The 25,760-nt window shown below is 33.0% G+C and overlaps 2 protein-coding genes across 3 annotated transcripts; one reads left to right on the forward strand and one right to left on the reverse strand.

Annotated features, from left to right (window-relative positions):
• Window positions 1–264: 264 nt before the first annotated feature.
• LOC108743958 (acetylcholine receptor subunit beta-like 2) lies at window positions 265–20,703 on the forward strand. The gene is made up of 10 exons (XM_018479564.1): window positions 265–367; window positions 3,109–3,305; window positions 4,084–4,193; window positions 7,764–7,944; window positions 14,149–14,305; window positions 15,575–15,878; window positions 19,247–19,405; window positions 19,473–19,585; window positions 19,867–19,973; window positions 20,294–20,703. The coding sequence occupies exons 1-10, from the start codon at window positions 295–297 to the stop codon at window positions 20,501–20,503; spliced, it is 1,611 nt and encodes a 536-aa protein (XP_018335066.1). The 5' UTR covers window positions 265–294; the 3' UTR covers window positions 20,504–20,703.
• Window positions 20,704–21,863: 1,160 nt separating this feature from the next.
• LOC108743125 (gamma-interferon-inducible lysosomal thiol reductase) lies at window positions 21,864–25,050 on the reverse strand. 2 transcript variants are annotated; one of them, XM_018478593.2, is made up of 4 exons: window positions 24,850–25,050; window positions 24,647–24,784; window positions 23,983–24,162; window positions 21,864–22,218 (listed from the first exon to the last, which is right to left on the reverse strand). In XM_018478593.2, exons 1-4 carry the CDS (start codon window positions 24,913–24,915, stop codon window positions 21,937–21,939), a joined length of 666 nt encoding a protein of 221 aa, XP_018334095.1. In that variant the 5' UTR covers window positions 24,916–25,050; the 3' UTR covers window positions 21,864–21,936. The 2 variants fall into 2 exon arrangements, with proteins under 2 accessions (XP_018334095.1, XP_018334087.1); XM_018478585.2 differs by having other exon boundaries at window positions 24,844–25,048.
• Between the last annotated feature and the right edge of the window lie 710 nt (window positions 25,051–25,760).

A 25,760-nucleotide genomic window follows, 5' to 3' on the forward strand; every position in this document is an offset into this window, starting at 1 on the left:
TTAATTATATTGTGCTATGAACAGAGGTCGCAAACTGCTAATTTTTTCTGCATCTGCCCATTCGGTACCTAAGCCAAAAATACGGGATAAAAATGAAAAATATAAAGAAATAATAAGTTTTGTACAAAATTAAAAGCGGTTATAAATTCAAAAATGTAGGGTATTTTTGTTAGAGGGATGCTGGAAGGTAAGAGTATGCGCATTATAATCGATCTGGAGGATTGGTCCAGGACGAATCAAGAGTGCTGCGCTGTATCACTTATTAACAAAACAGTTTTATCGTTTTACTATAAAATGTTTATACTAAGGTGTACAATTAGTGTTAATTTACTGTGTCTTTTGCTAGTTGTATGTACTAATCATGCTGGTAAGTCTGTAGCACCTTTCTAGCTTATAAATAATCGTATACGTATGTATGTACCAATAACTGACTTCAGTTGAAGATCAGATTCCTCAATAAAAAATGTTGTTTGATGTCTCATGGATTACGTTAGATGTTGTCGTTATTTTGTTTGAATGTTTACATAATAATACGAATTTAGAAATTATTAAAAAACGCATACATTAAATCTACAACGTTAATAATATCACAACAAAACATAACTTTTAATTTTGAACAAAAAAACAGATAATCATGTTAATCAGTTAAGGATATCGACGTGTCAATATTTATATAAAAAGGGCATTGGAAAGGTTACAAAACTTAATTGAAAAACCACAATAATATTATTTAGATACGCTGTATCTTCTTCAGGTTGAAGAAATTCTAATTTAAAACAGCTATGAAATACTATATGTTAATTAACAGTAAATATCAAAAGATGGAGATATACAGCCAGTAACTTCTCTTATATAAATCTTCTGTAACTTACTATAGTTGGGACGATTAAAATTAATACTGTGTTTCGGAAGAGGCCGATCTTTAATGATTTCTGAGACTTTTTCTTTGGTAATTGGGAAATTAATATAATAACAGCACACACAACATGATATATGTTTTAAAGCCGTAGTTAGAGAAGTTTGTTTTCACCCCCATTGGTCAATTAGTCTGGCCGACACGACAGGGTAGTGTGCGTGAACATAACGTTCCAATACATACATTTAGGTAATTACTTATAAAGCCTGATCAAGCCAAATGGACTCTGGTTGCAGTAAATAACAGAAACTTTCACCATTATCCCATAGCACTGTAGTAAATTTGAAACATTTTCCGAGATTACAAACAACTATTAAAACAAATTTACAGATTCCAAACTTCCTGATATTGCAGTAGTTACCGTATTTACGACAAATCTAACTAATGTCACATGATGACAGCTGTTAAAAAGTGATTTGTCAATGATTAATTAAATTTCAGGCAATGTATTATATTTTCTATCGTAATTAATAATCTAGTAAAATTAGGTTTATATGTTCAAAAAATTAGATGCCATCTTTTTTATTTTCAATCGATTTATTTTAGTGTTTAGAAAAAAATATTAAAATTGGAACACAAAATTACAATAAAATCTCAAAGCAATTGAGATCTGTGAACAAACCGATTATGTAAAATGCTACTCATAATCCGAACTAATGTCTTCGCTAATCTGAATTATCAGACAAAGATGAAATTGAAAAGCTATCTATAAAGTAACTATTCATTGTTATGACTATGAATACTAAAGGTTTCATCTTGTTATTCCTAAATCGTTTTCTACCAGCCGGTAACTTAACCGATATTATTTAAACCACGATTGTTTAAACAAAAAGAAAAAGTTATTTTCCGTTTCTTCAAAACAAGATTGAAGGCAAAATATAATTTAATATCACTAACAACGTCTACATTTCACCTGTAATGTATTAGGTTTCTACCTGGCCTGAGGAAGCCTGATACATTACAGGCGCAATGTGGGTAAGTATATGTTGTATGTGATATTAAAAAGTATTTTTCCAGTACTTTCCGAATGATGTTTAACAACAACAACAACAAAACCCCCTTATTTAGGAAAAACTATGCGACCGCTCAATATTAACGATCCACATGGAAATTTTTTCTCATTATATGTTATTCAACTGCTCTCTACATGTTATAATAACGGGCCGGGTACCCGGTTTGGATCAAAAGCCTGACGGATGCGGCATCTTTTCAGAATCCGATCGGGTACCGGATAATGACGTCGGATACGCGCCAGTGCCGGGTAATTCTACCACAGAAAAAAGAAGAAACTAACACCAGCAATAATAATGTAATAAGTACAAAAAAGCCTGCCTAGCAAAAATTTGTAATTAAGATTGTATTGGGATAGGTCGTTTGTCCTAATTAATATTATTTATTGATTACTATGCTAAATTATTTACTATTTCGATAGAGTTCTTGTGAACAAAAATACATCAGCATGACCGAACTGTTACAATTTCTGTCTCTTGTTAGTATTTCGGAGTTGATTAACGATAACTTATTAGCAGTAATTTTGTTACCTTGCAGACCGTTAGTGCCTTTAAATATTAGGCTCGGTTCAATGGTTTCAACTCAACCCTCTCATTGAAAATCCGCCAACCAAGAATTAAAATTTCATTGGTTTGAACGACTTTTTTAACGAGATTTAGGGTGTGTTCCGANTTTTTTGAGAAAAGCATTTTGTATTTTATGTAAAATACTTTTCCAAACGTATTTTCCATTTATAAAAAAAAAGGCCACAAAGAGACGTTTCATGAATGCCTTCGGATTCTTTAACTGAAGAGAACCCAAAAAATTCTAAACTCCTTGGAAATGGATAATCTAAAATATTGTTTTCCGGGTTCAATGTCATGGTGCATGGAATTTTAAAATTCCAAATTGACATCATCACCTACCAAATTATGTTTCTTTATAAACATCAAAGGCTTGATCCTTGAAAATCCGCCAACCAAGAATTAAAACTTCATTGGTTGATTGTTTAAACGACTTCTCGATCGGTACCCGGCAAAATCACTATCCCGTGCATCCCTACTCCATATCGTTCATTCCTATAAAAGAAACTTTAACATTTTAACATGTAGCTATACATTCGCGTCGACTTTTAGCGATACTGACTCCAATAAATTTCAATCACGACAAACTTAATTTTCATTTATTAACTTTGTTTTCAGATGCAACAAAACAAGTCGAAGCAAATCCTGATGCTAAACGTTTATACGACGACCTCCTTAGTAACTACAATAGACTCATACGTCCTGTTGTTAATAACTCAGAAACCCTGACGGTTTACTTGGGATTGAAATTGTCTCAGTTAATTGAAATGAATTTGAAGAATCAAATAATGACGACAAACCTATGGGTGGTTCAGGTTAGTGTCACGCATTCATTTTAAACGTTAAAATTAATGAAATTAATTAAAATTTATTACATTTGTGTTAAAAGGTTAATCAAAAGAATAAGGCCTAGTTCCCTCCCATATACCTGTTTTTAATTAGGGTTAAAATTTTCGGTATGTCGTATTCCCTCCTAATTATACATCAATTGCCTCCCAACGGCGGCGGCCACTATGAAGTCATAAGGAGTTGTTTAAATAATACAGCCTCACATCACATATTAATCTTAATATTATTCATATATTATACACACCACAATAACAGTAATAATTGTATCCGACTACCCTTCTATTGGTCAAATACAAGACAAACTAGAACTAATAAAGTTTTTGTGGATGATTGCATCAAAAAGCTAGACGCACACGAATTTCCAAACATTGAATTTGTCAAGCTACTGGGAAACCATTTTAAAATTAAATAAATAAACATTTCATAACTGATATGTATCTTCTTTCTGAAATTATTTTATCTTTAATTTACTGAAGTACTGAAGTGCACTATAAATATATATTTATTTTCGATAAATAAAATTGGTAAGTAGTCATTAACTTAATTATCGAAACTGATATGAACGGAAGGGAACTCGACTAGTACCCAGGAGGGAATTCGACATCTATATTTTAACCAAAACTACCTGCGGGAGGGTATTCGGCATCACCGAATCAAAAATATCAAGTTTCTATTAGCTATATTTCAATATTATAGTAAAGATTTAGCATAGTGTGGACGTTAAAACAGTTATCCTTATTTTAGAAATGGGTAGATTACAAACTGACATGGGATCCTGAGGAGTATGGAGGGGTGGAGATGCTATATGTCCCATCTGAACATATCTGGTTACCGGATATAGTTCTTTTCAACAAGTAAGTTTATAAATAAGTCTTGAATAATGTTGTCAAGTCGGGAAATTATAAAAAATTTCCAATAATGTGAAAAAACGATTTATTAGATTTGTGGAATACTCTGAAAATGACCAAAATGGCCGAAATAATTTTTAGGGGTGTTTGAAAGTTTAATACTAATTTACTGGCCTTTTCCGCGCCTTTCAGGGTGGTGCTTTGAAAGCTCCTTTTGTAGTGGACGATAGCGTTGTACATACATATAAGGAAGCTTTGGGCAAAGTTTGAAGCTTCCGATGCATCAAATTGTGAAGCTCTTTTCCACTTCTTTAGGGGTTGAATTTTAAAAAATCCTTTCTTAGTACTTGCCTACGTTGGTAGTCTCAAAACGTAGTGATTTGCTCCACCTGTATAGACTTTTATATGTATACGAACTTTCAATTCGACTCCGAATCTAAATATAGGAATTTGGACGGTTCAGAATATAATTAAACCATCCACCTGGGAGTAATTTGCAAAATTTAATTACAAACAGCAATTTCCAATTTCCAAAATTAATAAACAGTCGCATTTATGAACGTTTTGAATCATAAGCACAAATTTATATCGAACTGTTATCAATTTAAACGGCTATTTTTACATTAATTCAAATTTCAAATGGAATATCAGTATCAGAGGCTATAATCATTTAGTCGATTGGTATTTTTAATATTCAGCATTGAATTACTTTATTGATAAAAACAATCTCACTTCGGTGCTCGCTTTGTACTGAATAACTTTCAAAATGCTATTTTCGTTTGGAAATAATTTAAAAATATAATTAGTAATTTAATGAATAAACAGATTTTGCAGCGACACAAAACATTTTAAAATTAATCTTTTTTAACATCTTTCAATTGCTTTTTTTTTTTCTTGTATGTATTATACTTGTTTTGACTCGTTGAAAGTAAAATTTGAATTGGAATTAAATTTTATATGTTTGGAACACGGCTATGTATGGGTGCGAAACGTGGACGGTGGGTGTAGCGGAAGTTAGCAGTGTTATTACAGGTGAATGATGAGGGTACCGTGGATAGAGACGGTTAAAAATGAAGACGTATTAGAAAGAGTAGGAGAACAGAGGGCACTGTGGAAGCCAATAGGAAATGGAACGCGATGTTAAATATACTTAAAAATGTAGAGACGAGTTACAGAGATAGAAGCAACGGGCAATTATAAAGCTGGAGCTGCAACGTAGAGAAGTAAATATTAGGAAGGAAGTCAAACAAGATGCGATCAACATCATACACTACAACTGTAGGGACAGATATATAGAGGCAAAAGATTAATATGCTTAGATTTTCAGATGATACAGAAGTATTGTGTGAAAATAAATAAAAGTAAAACAAAAATACCGGTATGCAGGAGAAGGAAAAGTAGGGAAAGAGCGAATGGAGACGAAAGATTAGAAGACGTGACTGATTTTAGTTATCGAAGAACTCAGTTAGGATGGAAGGAGTAGTAGGGATGTAAAGCAGAGGATGGCGCAAGATCGAGTGGTAGACTGTTAAAGGTGTATGTTTGAAGCGCGGCGTTGTGCGGGTGCGAAATATGGCAGTGGGCGCGGCGGAAAAGAAAAGGATAGAAGCGTTCAAAATGTGGTATTACAGGCGAATTATGAGGATACCGTGGATAGAGAACGTTAGAAACTAAGAGATATTAGAAAGAGTAGGAGAACAGAGGACTCTATGGAAACCAATAAGAAATAGGCGAGATAGGTTGGTAGGATATCTTCTCAGGAATTAAGGTCCAGTCAGAGCCATTAAAGACAGAAACAGAAGTTAAGGAGAGTATAGGTAGACCTAGGTTAGATTACTGTTCGCAAATAATTAAGGATGTGGGTTGTTCTGGTTTTGGGGAAATGCGAAGATTAGCTCAGGATAGGAAAGAGTGGATGTGCNTAGGTCCCCCAGTACCCATAAAATGTCCCCACTTTTCCGAAAAATATTTCTTGAATTTATGCCAAAGATGCTAATTATGAGAAGAACGAAATATAGCATTCCAGAATATGACGGGATGTTCTAGTTTTAGGTAAATGCGAAGATTAGCTCAGGATAGGAAAGAGTGAATATGCGTGTCCAACCAATTCCTCAACTACAAAGTTTCACTGAAAACTAACTCTTATGTCTTATGGTGGCAACTTCATTAATAATTAGCAACAATTAAATATTTATAGAAATAATTACTTTTCTTATTCCGACAGTATTTCTAATAATTTCATAAATGTTTCGCTTTCTTTTAATTGCTACAAATAAAGTTTGCTTATAACAAGTAAGGATAGAAATTCCAATAAAACCGGAGCGTCGCACGAACCGGAATAAAAACCATTAGGAAAACTTTGAAACAGGTCATAGTGTTTAAAAGCACAAAGTTAGGCTTTTGGTGCGCTTTCTATGAAATTTGCCAGCGAAGCAGCAACGGCAGAAGTAGAATTAGGACTAGAGTTGGCAACTATAGAACTGAAAATGCAGCCATTAAAAGCTCTCGAAGTGAGGAAAGCGAAGAAAATTAGATTTCCATCACAGTCGCACAGCGGTTTGGTGAATAACTGAGAAGTGTAAAGTTTAAATTTGTTTCGTTACTAAATCCAGTTCAATTCGTTCAAGTTTGCTCATAAATCGACGTGGCTTCTTTTTTGTCTGGATCCGCAGTTCTCACTGATCTACAATTTTACACAATATCAAAATACGTAAATTTGATATTAAAGTAACTACAAATTATGACAAAATTGCTGTTTAATACTTCATTTTTCGGAGCTTCTAACTTCTATTGGTACTTTGGTTTTCTATTATGATCATTTTAATTATTATATAGTGTAGAAAGAAGTCAGACATCTAAAGGTTTGAAAAAATCTGTCAATTAGTTACACCGCAGGTGGATACTAACTTAACAGTATGATGATTAAACGTTCAAAATTTCATATCATAAATAACTCCTATTAAAAACAAAACCAAAAGGAATTCATTTTTTTTTAATAATTAATGGATTAGAAAATACCACTAATGGCGCGGTAAACGCCATCTGTAGTACGATGCTACATTTTAGGATTACGTATGCTCCAACAAGGTCCATTTAAATATATGGAAAAGGAATCCCGGCGTAGCTAACGTCGACGTGATAGGTACGTTACCATAATCGAATAAAATAATTCGAAGTGGTCTGTATTCTGTCGAAACTGCCAGACACGGGTCGTGATTTCGATCTTTTTGGATCTCATCAGCGCGTCACCGACAGCTCCGACAGAACACAGACCAACTTTTACCTGCCGTCTTAACAGTACGTTTTAGAAAATACCACAAATGGCGCGGTAAATTATTTAATTAATGGATAATTATTTTCAGGGGAAAATAGGCCGTACTGATCCAGCGGTGCCTATATTTTATTGGCTACGTAACCAAACTGCTGAGTTACACGTAATTGTCATTCTGCGCATGCCTAATACGAGTAACCAATAGAATCTAGGCTCCTGTTATTTCATCCCTTTCGTTTCGACAACAATTCCCCGCTAGATACCACTTTACTTTGATTAATTTTGAATTGTGTATCAACTTGCAGCGCGGACGGTAACTACGAAGTAACTTTAATGACGAAAGCCACCTTGTCATACAAGGGTGAAGTGGTATGGAAGCCACCTTCGATTTACAAGTCGTCCTGCGAAATAAACGTCCAATACTTCCCGTTCGACGAGCAGAGCTGTCTCATGAAATTTGGATCGTGGACGTACAATGGCTTACAGGTAATTATTGTGTAAATTATTTAATCTGTACTACTTCCCTTTTGGTACTGTTCAAACAACCACAAACTCTACTAAATTTAACACCGAAATGACAAACTTCTCATCGAAATTTCAAACGTACACTTAGCGAAACCTCTAACGACACCTACAATGTAGAAACGATATTACATATTAATGTACTCGTATAATACGTAAGTGCACAGAAAAATATTTCCAGTTGAACGAAACAATTGAAATGTCAAAATATGTTTTTCGATGAAGAAAAGTTTACCTTAAAATAAATATGTTACACTCAATGTGATTAATTCAGATATTACTTATAATATCTAGCCATTATGTATAATATCTATCCATTTTGGACAAAGTGATTAATAGAGCAGAGTTAGTCACATTATCTACCTAGCTGTTTTACATAATACTAAAAAACACGTAGATTTTGTGAGTGTTGTCTCTTCCTACCGTATTTTAATCATCCTAAGATGAAGGTAAGAAAAGTGGGATCGTCTTTAATGCTTTAACGAACTCCAACTTCCAACTAGCAATTATGAATAATATCTATTCTATACAATTTAGTTATTATGCATAATCGCTCTGTAACCATTTTGTCTGCGACAAATATAAAAATTAAACTGAAAAAATCCTAAATCTTTTTTTCTTATTAATACCTATTTTGAGAATTTTTCAATTAGTTTTCAGTTTCTTGCCTTAGTTTCCACCAATTTAAGAAACCGCAAGTAATTTTTGATGATAAAATTTACTTCTAATAGCTTGAGCACGGTCCACAAATAAACAAAAACTGGTTTTCTTATCCTATTTCAAAAACCTTTTCACACATTAATTACTGTTACCTTCCGAGTTTCTTCTCGCCGACAGGTCTAGAAAAGGAAGATTTGTGGCATTTAGTAAATCAATAAATAATAAATAAATAACTTGAGCATCTGTTACAGTTTTTCGTACCATCCTTTAAAAAAATCTTTGATCGGGAAGATACGATTAAATTTATAATAAGAGGTCATTAATCGCAAACTATCAAAAAATTAATAAGCATTGGGATAATCCCAAAGGGCGCTCTCATATCCTTCTCCTCTTAAAAATAATTATTGATCCTCTCTTTATACATATACATATCTAGGGTTCCATATTTTATTCAAAAGGCCCTTCGCAACGATCTTTTACCTCTTGCGCATCTGAAGATTCATGTCATTCTAAATTACCTGTACATATCATTAAATACCAAATGTTATCTCTGCCTTTACATTTCACCCTGACAAGACGAATATTGAACGAATTCCGTAAATTCCTATCCGACTACCCCTAATGATTACGTGCCTACGTATTTACTTGATTTATTTTATAACTAGATAAGTTTTCTTCTTGTTGATGTCCTAAGTATGTCAAAGATCATTGACGACCACATAAAACTAATTTTTTATCCCTCGGGAACAGTATTTTTTCTGGATAAAAGGTATCCTATGTCCTTTTCTGTACCCCTAACAATGTGTAAGCAAAATTTCATGACCATCGATTAAGTAGTTAAGATGCGAAACAGTAATAAATAAATAAATAAATTTAGAGATGATAACTACTAAAACAAGTATAAATATGAACAGGATCGATTTCATTTTAGAGGTTAGTTTAAAATATAAATTTCGTTGAGGGCGGTGCTGGAATATGATAAGAAGTACAGCTCAAGTTCTGTATTAAACAAGTTTGCAAGAAGTAATCGTGTTCATCTTGAACGGAATACTTATAGACACAAAGAGGAGATACGGCCGTTATTCCCAGCCGTTCGTAGTCGTACATAAATAATGCAATTTCAGAAGTTCGCAACGAACTGATAGACATTGAATTGAACTGATCGTGAATCTGAACGTAATTAGGAACTGATTAACTCCAAACTTTCGCTCATCAATAAGATATGTTTACACCTAAAAGCTTTACAGGCTGCCGTTTCATGCATTCGCAATATTTAATAGTTTCATGAGCAACTAAGATATTCTCATACAAGATCTCTCATAAAATATCATACTATAAACACTTGTTAAAATGGTAATAATATTCTAAACAATAAGCACATACTTAATTTATAATTATTATTAAACAATAGTTAAAAGTTATTATTTTATAGTTTTATTACACATACGATTACTATGAAAATGACTTAAGATGGTCTCCTTCATGATAAATTGAGAACAAATATAGGGTGGCGTATTTTTCTTTAGATGACACTTGACAAAAAAAGATTTACTCTCAACACGCTAAAAAGCTTTTTTATAGGTAAAGAACATACTCAATAAATGAATTAACCTGATAATGCATTTGTTTGATTGGTTAGAATCTTAAGGTTACGGTAAGAAATGACAAAACGAACGAAGTGAGTAATTTACATACTTTACAAATGGAGTAGAAAGTTGCAAATAAAATAGATTATGATCATTACTTTGGTAACGTAACAGGTGTTATATAAAGTAAAACGCTTTATTTAAAATAGTAATAAACCTTATAGAAAAACAATGATACTTGATTTGATGAATTATTTTAAGAATGAATAAACGGGAATGTGGAAATTTCCCAAACGATATCCAAGAAACAGTAGCAAAAGCACAGAAAATTAGTTTAAGAACTATAAAGAAAATTGAAAATGAAAAACAGTAAAACATAATACCCTCAACGAAGAGAATTGACTGTCTGTAGAGTGAAAGATTCAAAATTCTTATCGTTACTGCTACTTCTTTTTTTTATTAATTTTGATAATGATTCAAATCCAACTTCCAAATCACCTTGCTTTTTTAGAATCACATTTCTTTGACTTTTTTAGTTTGCATTGTTTGATGTATTCTTCATACACAATTTTATATACGAGTTGTAACTGATTCCGTTAGTACATTTTCCACTGTCTTTTAGATATTCGTTGGGGAGTTTCCACTTTCTGTTTCATCTCCAAATAATTAATCAAACCGAAACAACTGTTTCTGCTTGGAGATACCAAATACAGAAAATTGGTTTTTATTAATCATGTTGTCAAATTTATCAAGTCATAATCACAAAAGCGACATCTGGTAATAAAAACCTTTTAAAACCTATGAAAATTATAAGTCTATCTCCTTTGTTCTGGTTGAAATTGTTCGTAGTATATGATTTGTTGCAATTACAAGGAAAAGAAAAAAACTTTATAGTTGATAAATCGTGCGACCTGCACATTTAGCTGTACTTTCTCACTGCTACCCTTTGTTTTGCCTACGGGGGCGTGTGTCAAATATATCAGTTCGACAACTACAACTGATAAAATCACAAAGTGGTATTACATATTACATTTGTCATTTTTCCACAAAAAATAATACATTCATTATAAAATGAAAATTCCCAGATTATTTATTGATACGAATATATTTTTACAAAAGAATTGTAAAGACTTAATTTTCATTTGAAAATGCTAAAAAATTATTTGTAAATTATCTTGGAATTATTATTTTATAGGATGAAAATAATTTTTTTTATTGAAAAATGACAAAAGTAAGTAAAGATGATTATATGAAAACAAATATAGTTCAGTATGGATAAAATGACAAATTTGTGATTTTTCATGACATTTCTTATCTATTAAGCTTTATTCAAATGTTTTTCTTAATGACCGGGTTTGTAAAGCAGACAACTTAATAGATTTTTAGTCAATTTTTATTTAACGTCACTTCGATGACAATTTTATAGTTTAGCAAAAACACACTGTGTCAAAGAAAAAAAAACAATGTAATTAGAACATACAAAAGTTCTGAAGATGACCCAAAACCAAGGAGCCGAAACGTCAAATAAAAATTGACTAAAGTCCATTAAGTTGTCTTCTTTACAAAACCCGGTCATTAAAAAAAAATTATACTAACAGCAGACCGTAAGAAAGAAGCAAATTAAGCTTTGTGTATATCTAAAACTCCTTATAAAGAAGTTATGCCGAAATTGTTGAAAAATGAAAAAGAAAAAAGCGATTTTCGTCAAATGTTTGATTATAAAAACAACAAAAAATTTTTTCAACAAAGTTTTGTGATAGGAAAATAGGTATTGTTGTAAAAGACTCCTAAAGTGCATAATTTTTTAGTTTTCGTGAAAAAATTAAAAAGGGGCTTTTTAGATTGGATCTCAAGAACGCACCCTCATATTTAGTAGCATTTTCTGATTTTATCATTTTTAGGTGCTGAACTAACATGGACAATTGTTCTGCAGTAAAACCCCCATTCAGTAGCCTAAAATGTACACTTTTGATAATATTTTCCGAATTTCCAAAAATGATATCTTTAAAGTTATCCATTTCATTTATTTATATCATTTATAAAAATAATTAATTCACATGTTCCTTGTGCTTCAGGTATAAATACATTGCGTAAGTAGGCACCTGTATTTATCAAGAACTGTTTTGGAGAATTATCCATGTTCTGTTCAATATTTCGACAGGATTACATACTATAAATCGTAGTCTCATCGCAGTGGGCTATTAATGATGAGTTAGTGCTACCATTTGCAAAATTTACGCGAATTAATTTTCTGAAAATAGACGTAGGCCTGTATTCTTACCGAGGTCAATTCCTTTGGTCACGGAACACGATAATGTGACCGTAATTCCTTCATTTTTATTTAATTATCGCACACAATCTCCACGAGAAATGGTAATTATTTCGTGCACAATTTCCAACCGTCCCGCCCGCTGGTATCAAACAGAATATATCTTGATTGGATTTTCGGATTACAAAGGATATAAGTTTAGCTTGTGAACTTGCGACACAGAAGCCCTCTACGTATTGGACTGATATCATTTACAACCCACCATTAGGTATTACAAAAGGGGAGTGATATTGAAACGGCAACAGTGACGGCTCGTGATGAAAAGGAGCAGGTGTTTTGCAGATACTTATTCATCTAATTGTGAAAATTAATTCCATCTCACGACTTTTGTAGAAGCAAGACCCAGACTTTATAATTTTAGTATGATTATAGTTTTAAATATTAAGGTTATAGTAAATACTTGCTGAAATATAATCATGTGCATTAAAATGACGTGAACAAATTTTTATTCCGGAATTCACTTCTTTGATACCTACTGCTTTCATCTTCATCCAAGCTTCTATTAGTTTACTTTTTTCTCTAATATTCCGAATATATTTTTTACATATATAAAACGATTAGTTTTTATTGGAAAGTAGTTAATGTAGGTGAAGAGTGAAGATCTATGTCTGAAGTGATATTGTAGCTTTTCACTGAACATATTAACTTTTTATTTTATTTATCTTTAGAAGAAAACTTCGTCGACTCCATCATGAAAAAAATATTTACTTTTTTAACGTGTTTTATTATTTTAATAAACAATTTTACAATTTGCGTGCACAGTTCGTATGTAAATTTTTTCCCTCATTCGAGTTATAAATTTTGCCACCAGATGGTGTATGCCCATTTGACGGATCGCAATACCTACCACAAAGAAGAGAAAGATACCCTTATCTTTCTCGGTTAGTCGCAGGTAACCGACACTCGTACTTTATAAAGTCTATGCATGTTTCTCTCTATTTAAACAGTTTGTAAAAAGCGTCTCTCTTTCATTACTACACTACCAATTATCTCATGAATTTTGAATAAATTACAGTGGCGTACAGTTTTACTCACATGATTTTAAAAAAGTGAACAAAACTACATTTTTTCAATTTAAATAACAAAATTACATTCTAGATAATGCACAAGTCAACAGTTTGAATATAGTAGATGAAGATTTTGAATGTTAATTATGAAAATAGATGTAAAAAAAAATATAAAAAATAGCAAGTGCAAGAGTAATCATCTTTAGAATCCATTGAATCGTCATTAGTTTCTATTATAAGGAGTTCACATTCAGAACAGAATTTCTCTCTAAAATTTTCCTTTAAAGAATATCCATGTTTTGACCAAAAGCACGCATTTTTTCGACGAGGTTTTATTGTTTATTGATGGCATCAAATTATGTATAAAGTATGATTTGCGAGTGTCTCATTCTATTGTTCATTTTCACTATTAATCACAAATAAAATTAACTTGAAACTATATGAGCTTTTGCTTTCGATTATTGCTAAGATCAAAAATTTAGTAGAAATGAATTTTCGTCGTATAATGTGAAAAATTCGTTTGAAATTTCAAAAGGTTTCGCACACAATGTTCCGCTCTGCATAAAACACTAAAACTCAATTCCAGGTGGATCTGAAACATATAAACCAGGTCACCGGAAGTAATATCGTGAAAACTGGGATTGATTTATCTGAGTTTTACCTCTCAGTCGAATGGGATATTCTAGCCGTGCCGGCAACTAGGAATGAGGAATACTATCCCTGCTGCAAAGAACCTTATTCCGGTAAGCTTATATCTTTTTCAAAAACTTTTCTCTCTGTCTTATTTTTAATCGCTTACATCCAGCTCAAATTTCGCCGTTCGGCGACTTTTGATTAAATCTTCAAAAGGTAACTGTTTCATTCTGTTCGCAAAAAAAAGAAAGAAGCACATCTACTGAGTGATTTATTGTTGAGGCATCATGACGTATTCCAAAATAAAAAAGATACAATACAGATCATCGATTTTTTCAAATCTAGATGATCATTTTTGAAGATTTTTATGGAATTTCTTGCAGAACGAACTCTAATTTTCGGGCTTTTAGAACGAGTTCTAAGCGAGCTACAAATGAGCACAATATTCGGAAATAACTGAGGCAAAAGATTTATTAATTAGATTTTTTCTTCGAAATTTTGAACATCAAAGAGCATCACTTTATTTTCCTATACTAGAGAAAACTCCTGAACTGTTAGAATTATTTTATGCTTTTCGTTCTACAAATTTTAGATCTAACACAGTTATCTGTGATAGTTCCCTATCATTTTTACGTTCCCTAATTATCTAGTAAGATAGGGTAAGATTATTATTATTGTACTATTGGGTTATTAATTAAATATATTTCACTTATTGACTAGTCATTGTAAACTATATAGTCAGTACATACTTAATATTAGATTAAAGTAGTTATATCCCATTTATAAACATACACATTCGCTTTTTTGTGACAGTAATATTTACGATAGTTAATTGGCTTTAAAAAATATTGAGAAAAGTTACCATACATTTCGACAGAATACAGACCACTTCAAATTATTTTATTCGACTAAGCTAACGTGCCCATCACGTTGAGGTTGGCTACGCCGGGATTCGTTTTCAGCAAGTAGATATCCACACAGGTGGACCTTGTTGGAGCATACGTAATCCTAAAATGTAGCATCGTGCTACTGATGGCGTTTACTGCGCCATTTGTGGTGTTTTCTAAAACGCACTGTTAAGACAGCAGGTAAAAGTTGGTCTGTGTTCTGTCGGAGCTGCCTGCGACGCGCTGATGAGATCCAAAGAGATCGAAATCGCGATCCGCGTCTGGCAGTTTCGACCACTTCGAATTATTTTACCATACCAAGTTTTAAAATATATACAAGTGTAAGATAAAAAGCGCTTATGGGAGACAGACAGATGGCCATGTGACTAATCATAGTAGGATTCCGCATTTTATCTGTAATGATAGATACCTACAGACGAAGGAAGATAAAAATCGCTTTTTTATGCTGAATTGTCTTTTCTTCTCTTTCAGATATAACATTCAAAATTACGATGCGAAGGAAAACACTGTTTTACACAGTGAACTTGATTATCCCGTGTGTTGGGATTACTTTCTTGACGGTCCTCGTATTTTATTTGCCGTCTGATTCAGGGGAAAAAGTCAGTTTGTGTGTATCAATTCTTGTATCGCTAACTGTGTTCTTTCTACTACTTGCGGAAATCATTCCGCCCACATCGTTAGCAGTTCCCTTACTGGGAAAATATCTTCTCTTCACCATGATCATCACCACTTCAACGATATGGATCACAGTCTGTGTACTCAACGTCCACTTCAGGTAAAATTAAACTAAGTGGAACTTCAATAAGTTAAAATTCAGATTGTATTACGTTAAATAGGATAGGGTAAGTTAGGTTATATTGTATAAGATTTTCGTCTTCTCCCCCTGGAGGCTTTTCCGATCCCATCTTGTTGATGAGGATCCAAATGCGGACCTGTGACTGTCAAACTTACGAATATTTATTTACAGAAGAAAATTGTTTAAAACACCTGCCCCAATTTTCTCATTAATGTTAGGAGAAGTTGGAAAAATGCACGTTTCGGAAAGTTTATCTTTATTTCTAAGCGTCTAAAACTCTCGATGAGTTTTTAAATTAGTCATGTGTGGAATGAACGTCAGGATGGTAAAAATTTCATTAAAGAATTAAAGGCAGTTGCTCGTGGCCCTCTTGAAAATGCGAACTGCATATTTTTTGCGAATTTTGTTGGCTTCTAGCCTCACTAAAATAATTTTTTCGCCGCTCTATTTCCCATGGCTTGTTTTGAAAGCCAGAAAAACACATGTGAGGACTTTTAATCCTTCGTGAATTGCACCCGACGTGTACTATAAACATATCAATGAAAAAAACTAAAAATATTGCCAAAAATCTGTATGCATTTATATTTTATAGACACTTTGATTCTCATTTATGACATTCTTGATCATGAAGATGCTTATATATATATTCTACCTGCAGAATTCTTATTCGAATGCATGGGCCCGCAATTAATGAGCATAGTGCAAGAAATAAAATACAAAAATAGGTCAATTCTTCGAATTTTTTACAATAAGTCGGATCGAGATGCGGTTTTCTACATTCGATTAGTGAGACCGTTTGTAAACTTTGTGAACATTACAGATCAATTCATCTTTAAAAATATATCGGCACATAAGAAAAATGCGGTCTTGTAAGTGCACTGCAAAGTTATAAAAAACTCAGTCAGTAATGATAGAACCAAGTCCAATTTTGTTACTCGAGGATTTTGAGGGTCGATGAACACGAATATGCAATGGGCAACGACCTCCGAGGTACCTGAGGCCCAAGAAACGAAAGTACTGTTATGCACGGAAAAGAAAAAGTAGGGAAAAAGCGAATATAAAGACAGGAGACGAAAAATTAAAAGAAGTGGCTGATTTTAGGAATCTAGGAAGTCAGATAAGTCAGGAGGGAGGGAGTAGTAGGGATATAAAACAGAGGATAGCGCAGGGTCAAGTCACATTCAATAAAAACAAGTCACTTCTATGCTCTCGAACGGTCAATTTAGAAATTCGGAAAAGGTTGTTAAAGGTGTATGTTTGGAGTACGGCGCTGTGCGGGTGCGAAACAAGGTAAGAAGCGTTCGAAATGTGGTGTTATAGGCGAATGATGAGGATAACGTGGATAGAAAAGGTTAGAAATGAAGAGGTATTAGAAAGAGTAGGAGAACAGAAGACTCTATGGAAGTCAATAAGAAATAGGCGAGGTAGGTCAGTAGGACACCTTCTCAGGCATGAAGGTCTGGTCAGAGACATATTAGAGGCAGAAACAGGAGTTAGGAGGGGTAGAGGTAGACCTAGATTAGATTACTGTTCGCAAACAGTGAAGGAAGTGGGATGTTCTAGTTTTAGGTAAATGCGAAGATTAGCTCAGGATAGGAAAGAGTGGAAGTGCGTGTCCAACCAGTCTTAGGACTGACGACCTTACGATGATGACTTATAAGACTACATTTTTCTTATGCAACGACACATTTTTGAAGATGAATTGATCTCTTATGTTCAAGTTTGTAGACAGTCTCACGAATCAAATACAGAAAACCGCATTTCGATTCAACTCACTTCACAAAATTCGAAGATTCAGGGCTTTATATCCGCGACTAACAAGGAAAAATAAAATATCAAATTTCTACCTTTACTGTGAGTTAATGATGCTTTGAATGATGCTAAAGGAACTTTTCTAAATTTCCCATTTCCGAGGTTTTATTGTCGAGGTTTCCGTGTATAACAAAAGAAAGGAAAATCTTTTACACTTTTATACCATCCACCTACAGTGTAAATTAGTTAAATACTTCTTATAAAGTAAATTTACATAACAAATGATGTTTTCGTGTTTTGCTATCGGGAATGCTTAATATTACGTGTCAAGTGTGCAACTTTATACGTAAATTGACGTGGAAATTTCTTATTTCTAACTATAGCATTAGCCCAGAAAGGTATTAATGGTAACCATAAGACCAATTTCGTTTTTAAAAAAGAACCAATCCATTACCTGACAAGTTAAATTGACTTCAATCTCAATCTCAATTCACGATTCGCGTGTCTTTAAGCATGAATCGTTCGCCATCTCGTGCAGTGCAGTTCTGACAATAAAAAACCCTAGCGTCGAGTTAAAATTAAAAATCAATAGGCCATTTGTTCTGTACCTTAATTACATTATAATGACTGTTAAGCCACGGCAATCGATCAAGCAGGTGCTTTAATTCCACCAGAATTTTTCTGTATTGCTGTAAGTAACGAAATAAAATTGTAAAAGAAATTGAGAATTCCTAGACAAAAATTTTCAGTCTCTCTCTAGTCTCTCAGTCTTTCAGCGTCTCTGAGAGCGTCTCTCATCTCTCGGTTATTGTCTAGGTGTTTTTATGGATCTCTCACAGTCTTTGCATGAAGAGACTCGAACGATAAAATTGTTAATTCAGAGATTCGAGTCTCTCACAGAGAGACTGAATGAAGAAAACTAAAAAATTGAGAGACTCGAGTCTCTCGTAGAAAGACTGGGATCTCTGAAATAAGTTGAACTTAGAAAATTTTAACCATGCCTATCGAGACACCACTTATTGAGAGAATCTCGTTTAGAGATTCGAGTCTCTCATTCAGAGACTGGATATGAAATGAGGATCTCTCTATGAGCGACTCGAGTCTCTCGTTCAGAGACTGGATACGAAATGAGCATCTCTCTATGAGCGACTCGAGTCTCTCGTTCAGAGACGCTAAACTGTTTTTTTTGACTGTCTCTCGAGAGTCTCTCTCAGCGACACCAGAGAGACTCGATGAGAGACGGAGACTCGAGTCTCGCTTTCAGAGTCTCTGAAAGACTGAACTCGGGATATACTTTTGGCATTTAATTTAAGGATGAGTATGGAATAAAAATAGATCATAAATATTAGTGTGTAAAGGAAGTGAAACGTAAAATAAAAAGATGAAGACGATTTTCGATATTTAGGAAATCATATAATACAGGATTGATAAAGCAGGGATAGACATTAAACAAAAAATAGTCCAGGATCGAATCGCTTCAAGTAAAACGAAATCACTTTTGTGTTCACGAACAGTTAATTATGAAATTCGATAAAGATTATTAAAAGTGTATGTTTGAAGCTATAAGAAGTATAATATAAATTTGATATTTTTAGGTCCCCCAGTACCCATAAAATGTCCCCACTTTTCCGAAAAATATTTCTTGAATTTATGCCAAAGATGCTAATTATGAGAAGAACGAAATATAGCATTCCAGAATATGACGATACCCTACCACCCAGGGGTTTCACCACTGCCGACATGGAAATATATCAGTGAGTCATATAACAATAAATAATTAAATACCGAATTAAATATCAGAAAGAATAATAATTTCTTTAGATCAGGAATTTCCGATCCGTTTACCACCGATTTCAAAGTGACCACGATGGAACCTAGTTTTGTTCTACAAAATCAAGACCAAGATGATCTTAAAATGAAAGCCCACACATCACGTAAGTATTAAAAGTAAAATTTACTGATCAAACTATGGTAAAACAAATGAAAATTTGCAATTTAACGTAACACAAACTTTGGAGTCAAAACTTTTTCAACTTTAAAATTTCCAATTATCCAAATGAATATGCTTTGTAGCCAAAAAAAACTTAAAACCTTTATTTTAATCACAGAAAAAACCGTTAATAATTATTTTATATTGGGTACTTAAAAATAAAATTCTATGTCTAATTAAATTCAATTACTATGAATTTTATAAGTCTCTAAAACTCTATATCAGATTCAACTACTTATACCCCAAAAGTACTATCCCCGAACGTCTTACAAGCTCTACAGGGTGTTCGATTCATTGCTCAACATATTCGGGATGCTGATAAAGATAATGAGGTAAGTTGGACATCAACATTAAAAACGTTTAAATGTTGAAGCAACCATCTTCTAGTAAAAACATTTGTATTTACACAAACACTAAATTTACCAATTACGTAATTGAGATCAGTTAATATAACCCTGTTCTCTCGAAAAAATATAGTTATCTGTATGTACATAATTAAATATAATTTCACCTTTTTATAATTAAAACATACAAAAATTAATTTGAGTTTTGGTAATGTAAAAATTACTCGCTTTAAATAAATATAATTGTAGAATCCTCATGCAACAAATTAAATAGTAGATAATTACAGAATTTTTTTCTGTTTACTTAGATTGTCGAAGATTGGAAATTCGTATCAATGGTTTTGGATCGGTTTTTCCTTTGGGTATATACCATTGCTTGTTTTGTCGGCACGGCTGGTATAATAATGCAAGCACCTTCTTTATATGATACCAGAAAGCCCGTCGATCAAGAACTAAGCGGAATATCGTTACTAAAAAGCATGACATTACCGCCCAATATTTACGTTCCTAAACAGTAAACGAAATTGTTTAATAAAAATGATATTTTAGTAGTTAAATGCAACGGTTTTATTGAGTAAAGATATATTACATTCTTGGCTGACAATTTATCGAAAATAGTGGATCGTAATTTCGGTCTTATTAGTCTCATTAGCAGGGCCGTAGCGAGGCCGGTTCAAGCGGTGCGGCGCATCGGGGCCTCCGCAGTCGAGGGGCCCCTTAGCAGTTTTCTGTTTTCAAAAAAGGACTTCTAAAAAAAACTATGCTGTTAGAGATGAGCTGAGTCAAACTACGAAATGAACATCATAATTTTTGACGTGACTACGTCTTATAATTCGATGGAAGCGGCTGCACGCACGAAAAAACATGACTCATGCGGCGTTACCTTGCTCTGAGGCGTTCCATTTAAGGCTTGAAGTGCAAGCGAGAGCGCGGAACGACCAACAAAGAGGCACAATCGACCTCCGTGTTCGGCAGCGTTCGACATCTGTCTCTCTCCTACTTGAGTGAGCGATGCGTCCGCGTGGACAGCTGCTATACAATAATACATTTCCATTTACCTCCTCTATATCTATACAAAATATCTATCAAACAAATAAAATTAAAATTTTCTTTTGAAAAATGAAACCATTCCATCAGTATTTGCTTATAACGTTGTCACGTTCAACTTTCGTCAGTAAACCGACTTTATTTTTTATTTTACTTTTTTCTATATCAATTTTTGTCACAATACTCCATATATTTGATCATCAGTTTTAAGAAGGGCCCTTTGCGGAATACCGCACCGGGGCCCCGAGCTCATCGCTACGGCCCTGCTCATTAGCATGTCATAAGCAGTTTCCTAAAATAGCCTAAGTTGCACCGTAAAAGCAAGTTGATATAAAATCATGCTATTGGCAGTACATATATCGCCATCTATTGATAATCAAGTTAAATTTATTCAATTTCATAAAGCATCTCGGTTTATATTACAATATGAACGCATTTACCGGATTGTTATTGAATTTGAAGTAGAAATTAACAAGCAAGCACAAATGACTAAAATATCAATAAATTTGAAAACTTTTTGTATGCCGTAATACTAACCTTTCGGTTTACCTTAATAAATTCCTTGAACAAAACAATTAGTTTTAGTAAAACCTAGGAAAAAGCAGGCCAGAAGAACACGAGCAGAAGCACACCGAATTGGGTTAGGCAGTCAAAATAAACTACCTACTTAATTTTTTCCTATTTCTACTTTGTTGTCATTTTAACAATAATTAAATCCTGTTATGAAAGGAAGCCCTTCGCATATATCGACATTGTTATTATGTATAATATTTAATAAAATTTGTCTTAAAAATTTGTTTGCAATTTTACCTGTTAAATAAAAAACGCAAATATGAATATGAAATAATTATATTTATTTCAAACTAGCCTATTTAGTAAAAAAAAAAAATATGAAGCACAAATATTACATTACATGTTTCTTCTTCGGCTTAAATTTGGTTGCATTCGATATACATTTGTCAGGTTTATTATCAAACATTGAACAAATGGTGTCGAAAAAGTTAAATTCCAAATCTCTAGACATGGAAGGACTATAAAACCCATTAATTGCTATAGCAGGAACATAAGACAGAGGTGAACTCAAGGCGTCTGTAATATCACCAAAATGAGCTAAAATTTCATCGCCTTTTGGTGAGTCCATACAGCTTTTAACAAAACTCCAAGATGCGTTAACTTTACCAGTGCACTAAAATATTTATATTATGTAAATCTGTTGATGTTATTAGATAATTACATTTTTATATAGTACTAAAAGAAAACAATCCAAATTTAAATGTAGATGCTTATGTCGTATGTTATCTACAAAACGGTCAAATTTCCCTAACTCGAATCTCGAAACGGCAATAAAACTGTAGCATTTATTTTCTTCTTTTATTTTACTAATTAGACTAGAGCGTCTCCTGGCAGAACGCCTACTTTTACTCACGACAGACGTTGTAGGGAATATCCTAAACTTACAAAAGAGATGTCAGGTAGGAATTGCAGCGAACACTATTAAAGAAAAAGGAACAACGTTACACTAATAAATGTGTAACAGAAAAAGATGCAGACAGAATTTGAGAATGTTGCCAGTATCCTACTTTAAAGAAAGTTCAACATTCTCAGGAATTTAGGATTGCAAAGACCCTTGTTTAAATATATAATTCCAACCAGTCAGTTAGAAAGCCGACCCTGATTTTTTCCATACCTAAGCAACCTCTAACCGCTACACCACTTACTATTAATCAGTTATCTCTTTTCTTTTCTTTGTCTGTACTACTCAAGAAGCATTTCCTAACTTACTAAGTGTGTGTTCAAAATGTAGCAAATGACTACAGACCCATGTGGAAACAAGAAAGAAGATACTTCCATTCTCACAGATTAAATTTATTGCGTACTTTGCCAATTTTGACCGCCTCAACTATAGGTGTTTACATACATTGTTACTAAGGGTAGTTCAGAAAAAATTTAAAAGTGAGCTATTATTATATTCTGTATGGTCGGTTAGCAATAAACCTAATGTTTTGTATTTATTTCCAAATTTTCTAGTAATCCAAGTTTACAGTCGTTTGTAGGTTTTCACGACCAGTGTTTAATTGATGATGAAGAACTTCTGGGATTTTTTGCAGTGGTCGAATTCTAATTGCAGACGTTTCGTTATGCTTAATAAATGGCACAATGCATCTTCAGTGCTTCTTGATGTATGGTATGAGATGCCATCAATTAAGCATGACGAAACGTCTGCAATTTGAATTCGACCAAGGCAGAAAAGCCCAGAAGCTCTTCATCGTCAATAAGCTAAGTTTGCTTCCTTTGGTTTTCGTAAGTAAAATATCAATTTTATTATTAAACAAATGTCCTTGTGCAACGTGAATTGCGTAGGTAAACTCTGTCTTGTTTCTATGATCTGTTAATGATTTTTTAAAATTTCTCCCAGTTTGTCCTATATAAACTTTTTGGCAAGACCTACATGTTAACTTATAAACTCCAAAGCGATGTTCTTTATTCAATTTATTTTTATTACTTTTTATAAGTTTATCTAAAGAAAAATTAGTTTTGTATAGAGTATTCAGTCCGCATCGTTGTAATATAATATATACCTAATTTATTATTACAAGTTAACAACAAAGTTTTTCCAAAACGTTTATATAGGTCAAACTAGGAGAAATTTTAAAAAAAATTAACGGAGCATAAAAACATTAAAAACAAAACAGATTCCACCTACGTCAATCACGTCACAGAAAAAGGTTATCAAATACTTCGTTCGTGCTATCGTTTCCTACAGTAATTTTATGCAAAATAGCTATCGTCATTATTTGCGTGTTGCACGATTTCTTTGCCAATTGTAGTAAACCGATTTTAACGACTCTTTTTTTATTGTTATTTGTTAACTTTCTAATTTATGTTTGTCCATGTAAACAAAGGACTGATGTCGGTTCCTATACATTAATATATTAAAATTATTAATTACCTCTTTCACACTCTTTGAAGAACCTGGAGATGAGTGACCAAAATCACAGTAAACAAACTTTGATTTTTTGAAATCAGGAAGTGTTTGATATAAAACACAACCCTCTCTTTTATTTCCGACGCATTCTGCTTTATCATGTTGACATTTGAATTGCCATTTTCCATCGCGAGTCATCCATCTCTACAATAACAATATGATAATATTCACGGAAAAAAAATATTTATAATTCGATTATTCTTTTGATAACGACTGTTTAACCAAAAAAAAAAAACAATGCATTGCAATTAGCATTCACTCAATATATTTGCAGTTAGTCAATAAATTGAATGTAAAGTTTAATTACAGACATTCAAGCGAATACATACAGGGTGGCCCAAAAAGTACGCAATATGCTCATCGCAGCCAAACTGTAAGTTTAGTCGAAAAATTTTTCAAACGAAACTTGCTCCCTTACGTTTGTATTATCCAAATTTCATTTAACATACGGTGTTCGAAAACAGGAAAAAAGTTTCGTTTGATTAACTACACAAATTTAATTTAATTTTTAAAATATGGAACAAGTTTTATTTGAAAAAATTCTTCGGTTAAACTTACAGTTTGGCCTCAACAAGCATATTACGTACTTTTTAGGCTACCCTGTATACACATAAACCAAAGAACTTACTCTTGCTTTTCCGTAGGGGACAAAGTCAACGTCTAGAAATGGCGATAATTTATTATAAGTAGGATAAAATTGTTCCCTTATAAAACGACTGCTGTCAGGGCATAGAACCTCATAGTAAATTGAAACTCGTAGTTTGCCCTGTCATGATAAACTTTTAATTATTTAAAGAATATTTAAAAAAAATCGTACACACATACATTTACCTCCTTTATTATAACAGAACTTCCGGAGTCGAACAACAAACACACTAAACTGTAGAGAATAATCATTGTCTCGAAATGAAAAAAAAAAATGATTGGTTACGATTAATTTCACTTTATCGTCTATTTCAACATTAATTGTTTAATGAAGCATTGTGAAGCGCAACGTTAACATTATTTAATTAAAGAGAGCTTGAGTCACGCCTCCGGAAAAACAAAAACTGATAAGACATACACGTACNATTTAGTAATGACAGTAGATAGTCTCACTCATTCTGAGTAGATACTAAAGGCTCGAGTAGATTCTCAAGAAACGAGAGGAGACACTTCCATGTTTGAGTTAATTTTGCTGTACGGAGCCCGCAATTTTTGAATATAGAGACTCAGTAGTCCCAGTAGATAGCCTTACTCATTCTGAGTTGGTACTCACCAATTCTCAAAAAACGAGACTAGACACTCACATGTTTGAGATTCTACTCAGATTTTAATGCATTTCGAATGGAATTGCTATTTACTAAAACTCAACTTTGTCATACTACCCATATTTACTCATAATACCTTGCAACTTCGTAAAAATAATGTACCTACGGTACTCTTAAACATTTATTAAAGCATATCATGTACCTATATAAGCCAGTGATAGAATAATTAATGTCTCGTGTTCATTATCAATAAAAAGTTGACATGCATCGTAAGTATTATATTAGTGGTATTAAAATGTTAACAACAGTTTCTGAACTAATAATATGTAAGGCAAACAATAAGAATTACCCGTAAGATTTAACTATCAATTACAGAAAAAATTCAATGCTAAAAAATTTGATTGTTAGTTTTATTTTCCATTGTAATTTTTTTGTTAGACATACAGGCATATTTTGTATATTATCACAGAAATAATGAAACATTTTGAAATA

Source organism: Agrilus planipennis, unplaced genomic scaffold (genome assembly GCF_000699045.2).
Source record: "Agrilus planipennis isolate EAB-ADULT unplaced genomic scaffold, Apla_2.0 scaffold19, whole genome shotgun sequence".
Classification (NCBI taxonomy): Eukaryota; Metazoa; Arthropoda; class Insecta; order Coleoptera; family Buprestidae; genus Agrilus; species Agrilus planipennis.

Bases quoted from the DNA above. Each gene is read 5' to 3' on its own strand.
- LOC108743125 (XM_018478585.2), bottom strand. From the start codon at position 24,915: ATGATTATTCTCTACAGTTTAGTGTGTTTGTTGTTCGACTCCGGAAGT. The intron at 24,785-24,843 runs GTATGTGTGTAC...TTATCATGACAG, and splicing joins TTATAATAAAGGAGGTAAAT to GGCAAACTACGAGTTTCAAT. The intron at 22,219-23,982 runs GTAATTAATAAT...TAAATATTTTAG, and splicing joins CTTCAAAGAGTGTGAAAGAG to TGCACTGGTAAAGTTAACGC.
- LOC108743958 (XM_018479564.1), top strand. From the start codon at position 295: ATGTTTATACTAAGGTGTACAATTAGTGTTAATTTACTGTGTCTTTTG. The intron at 19,406-19,472 runs GTGAGTCATATA...TAATTTCTTTAG, and splicing joins GCCGACATGGAAATATATCA to ATCAGGAATTTCCGATCCGT. The intron at 19,586-19,866 runs GTAAGTATTAAA...ACTCTATATCAG, and splicing joins AATGAAAGCCCACACATCAC to ATTCAACTACTTATACCCCA.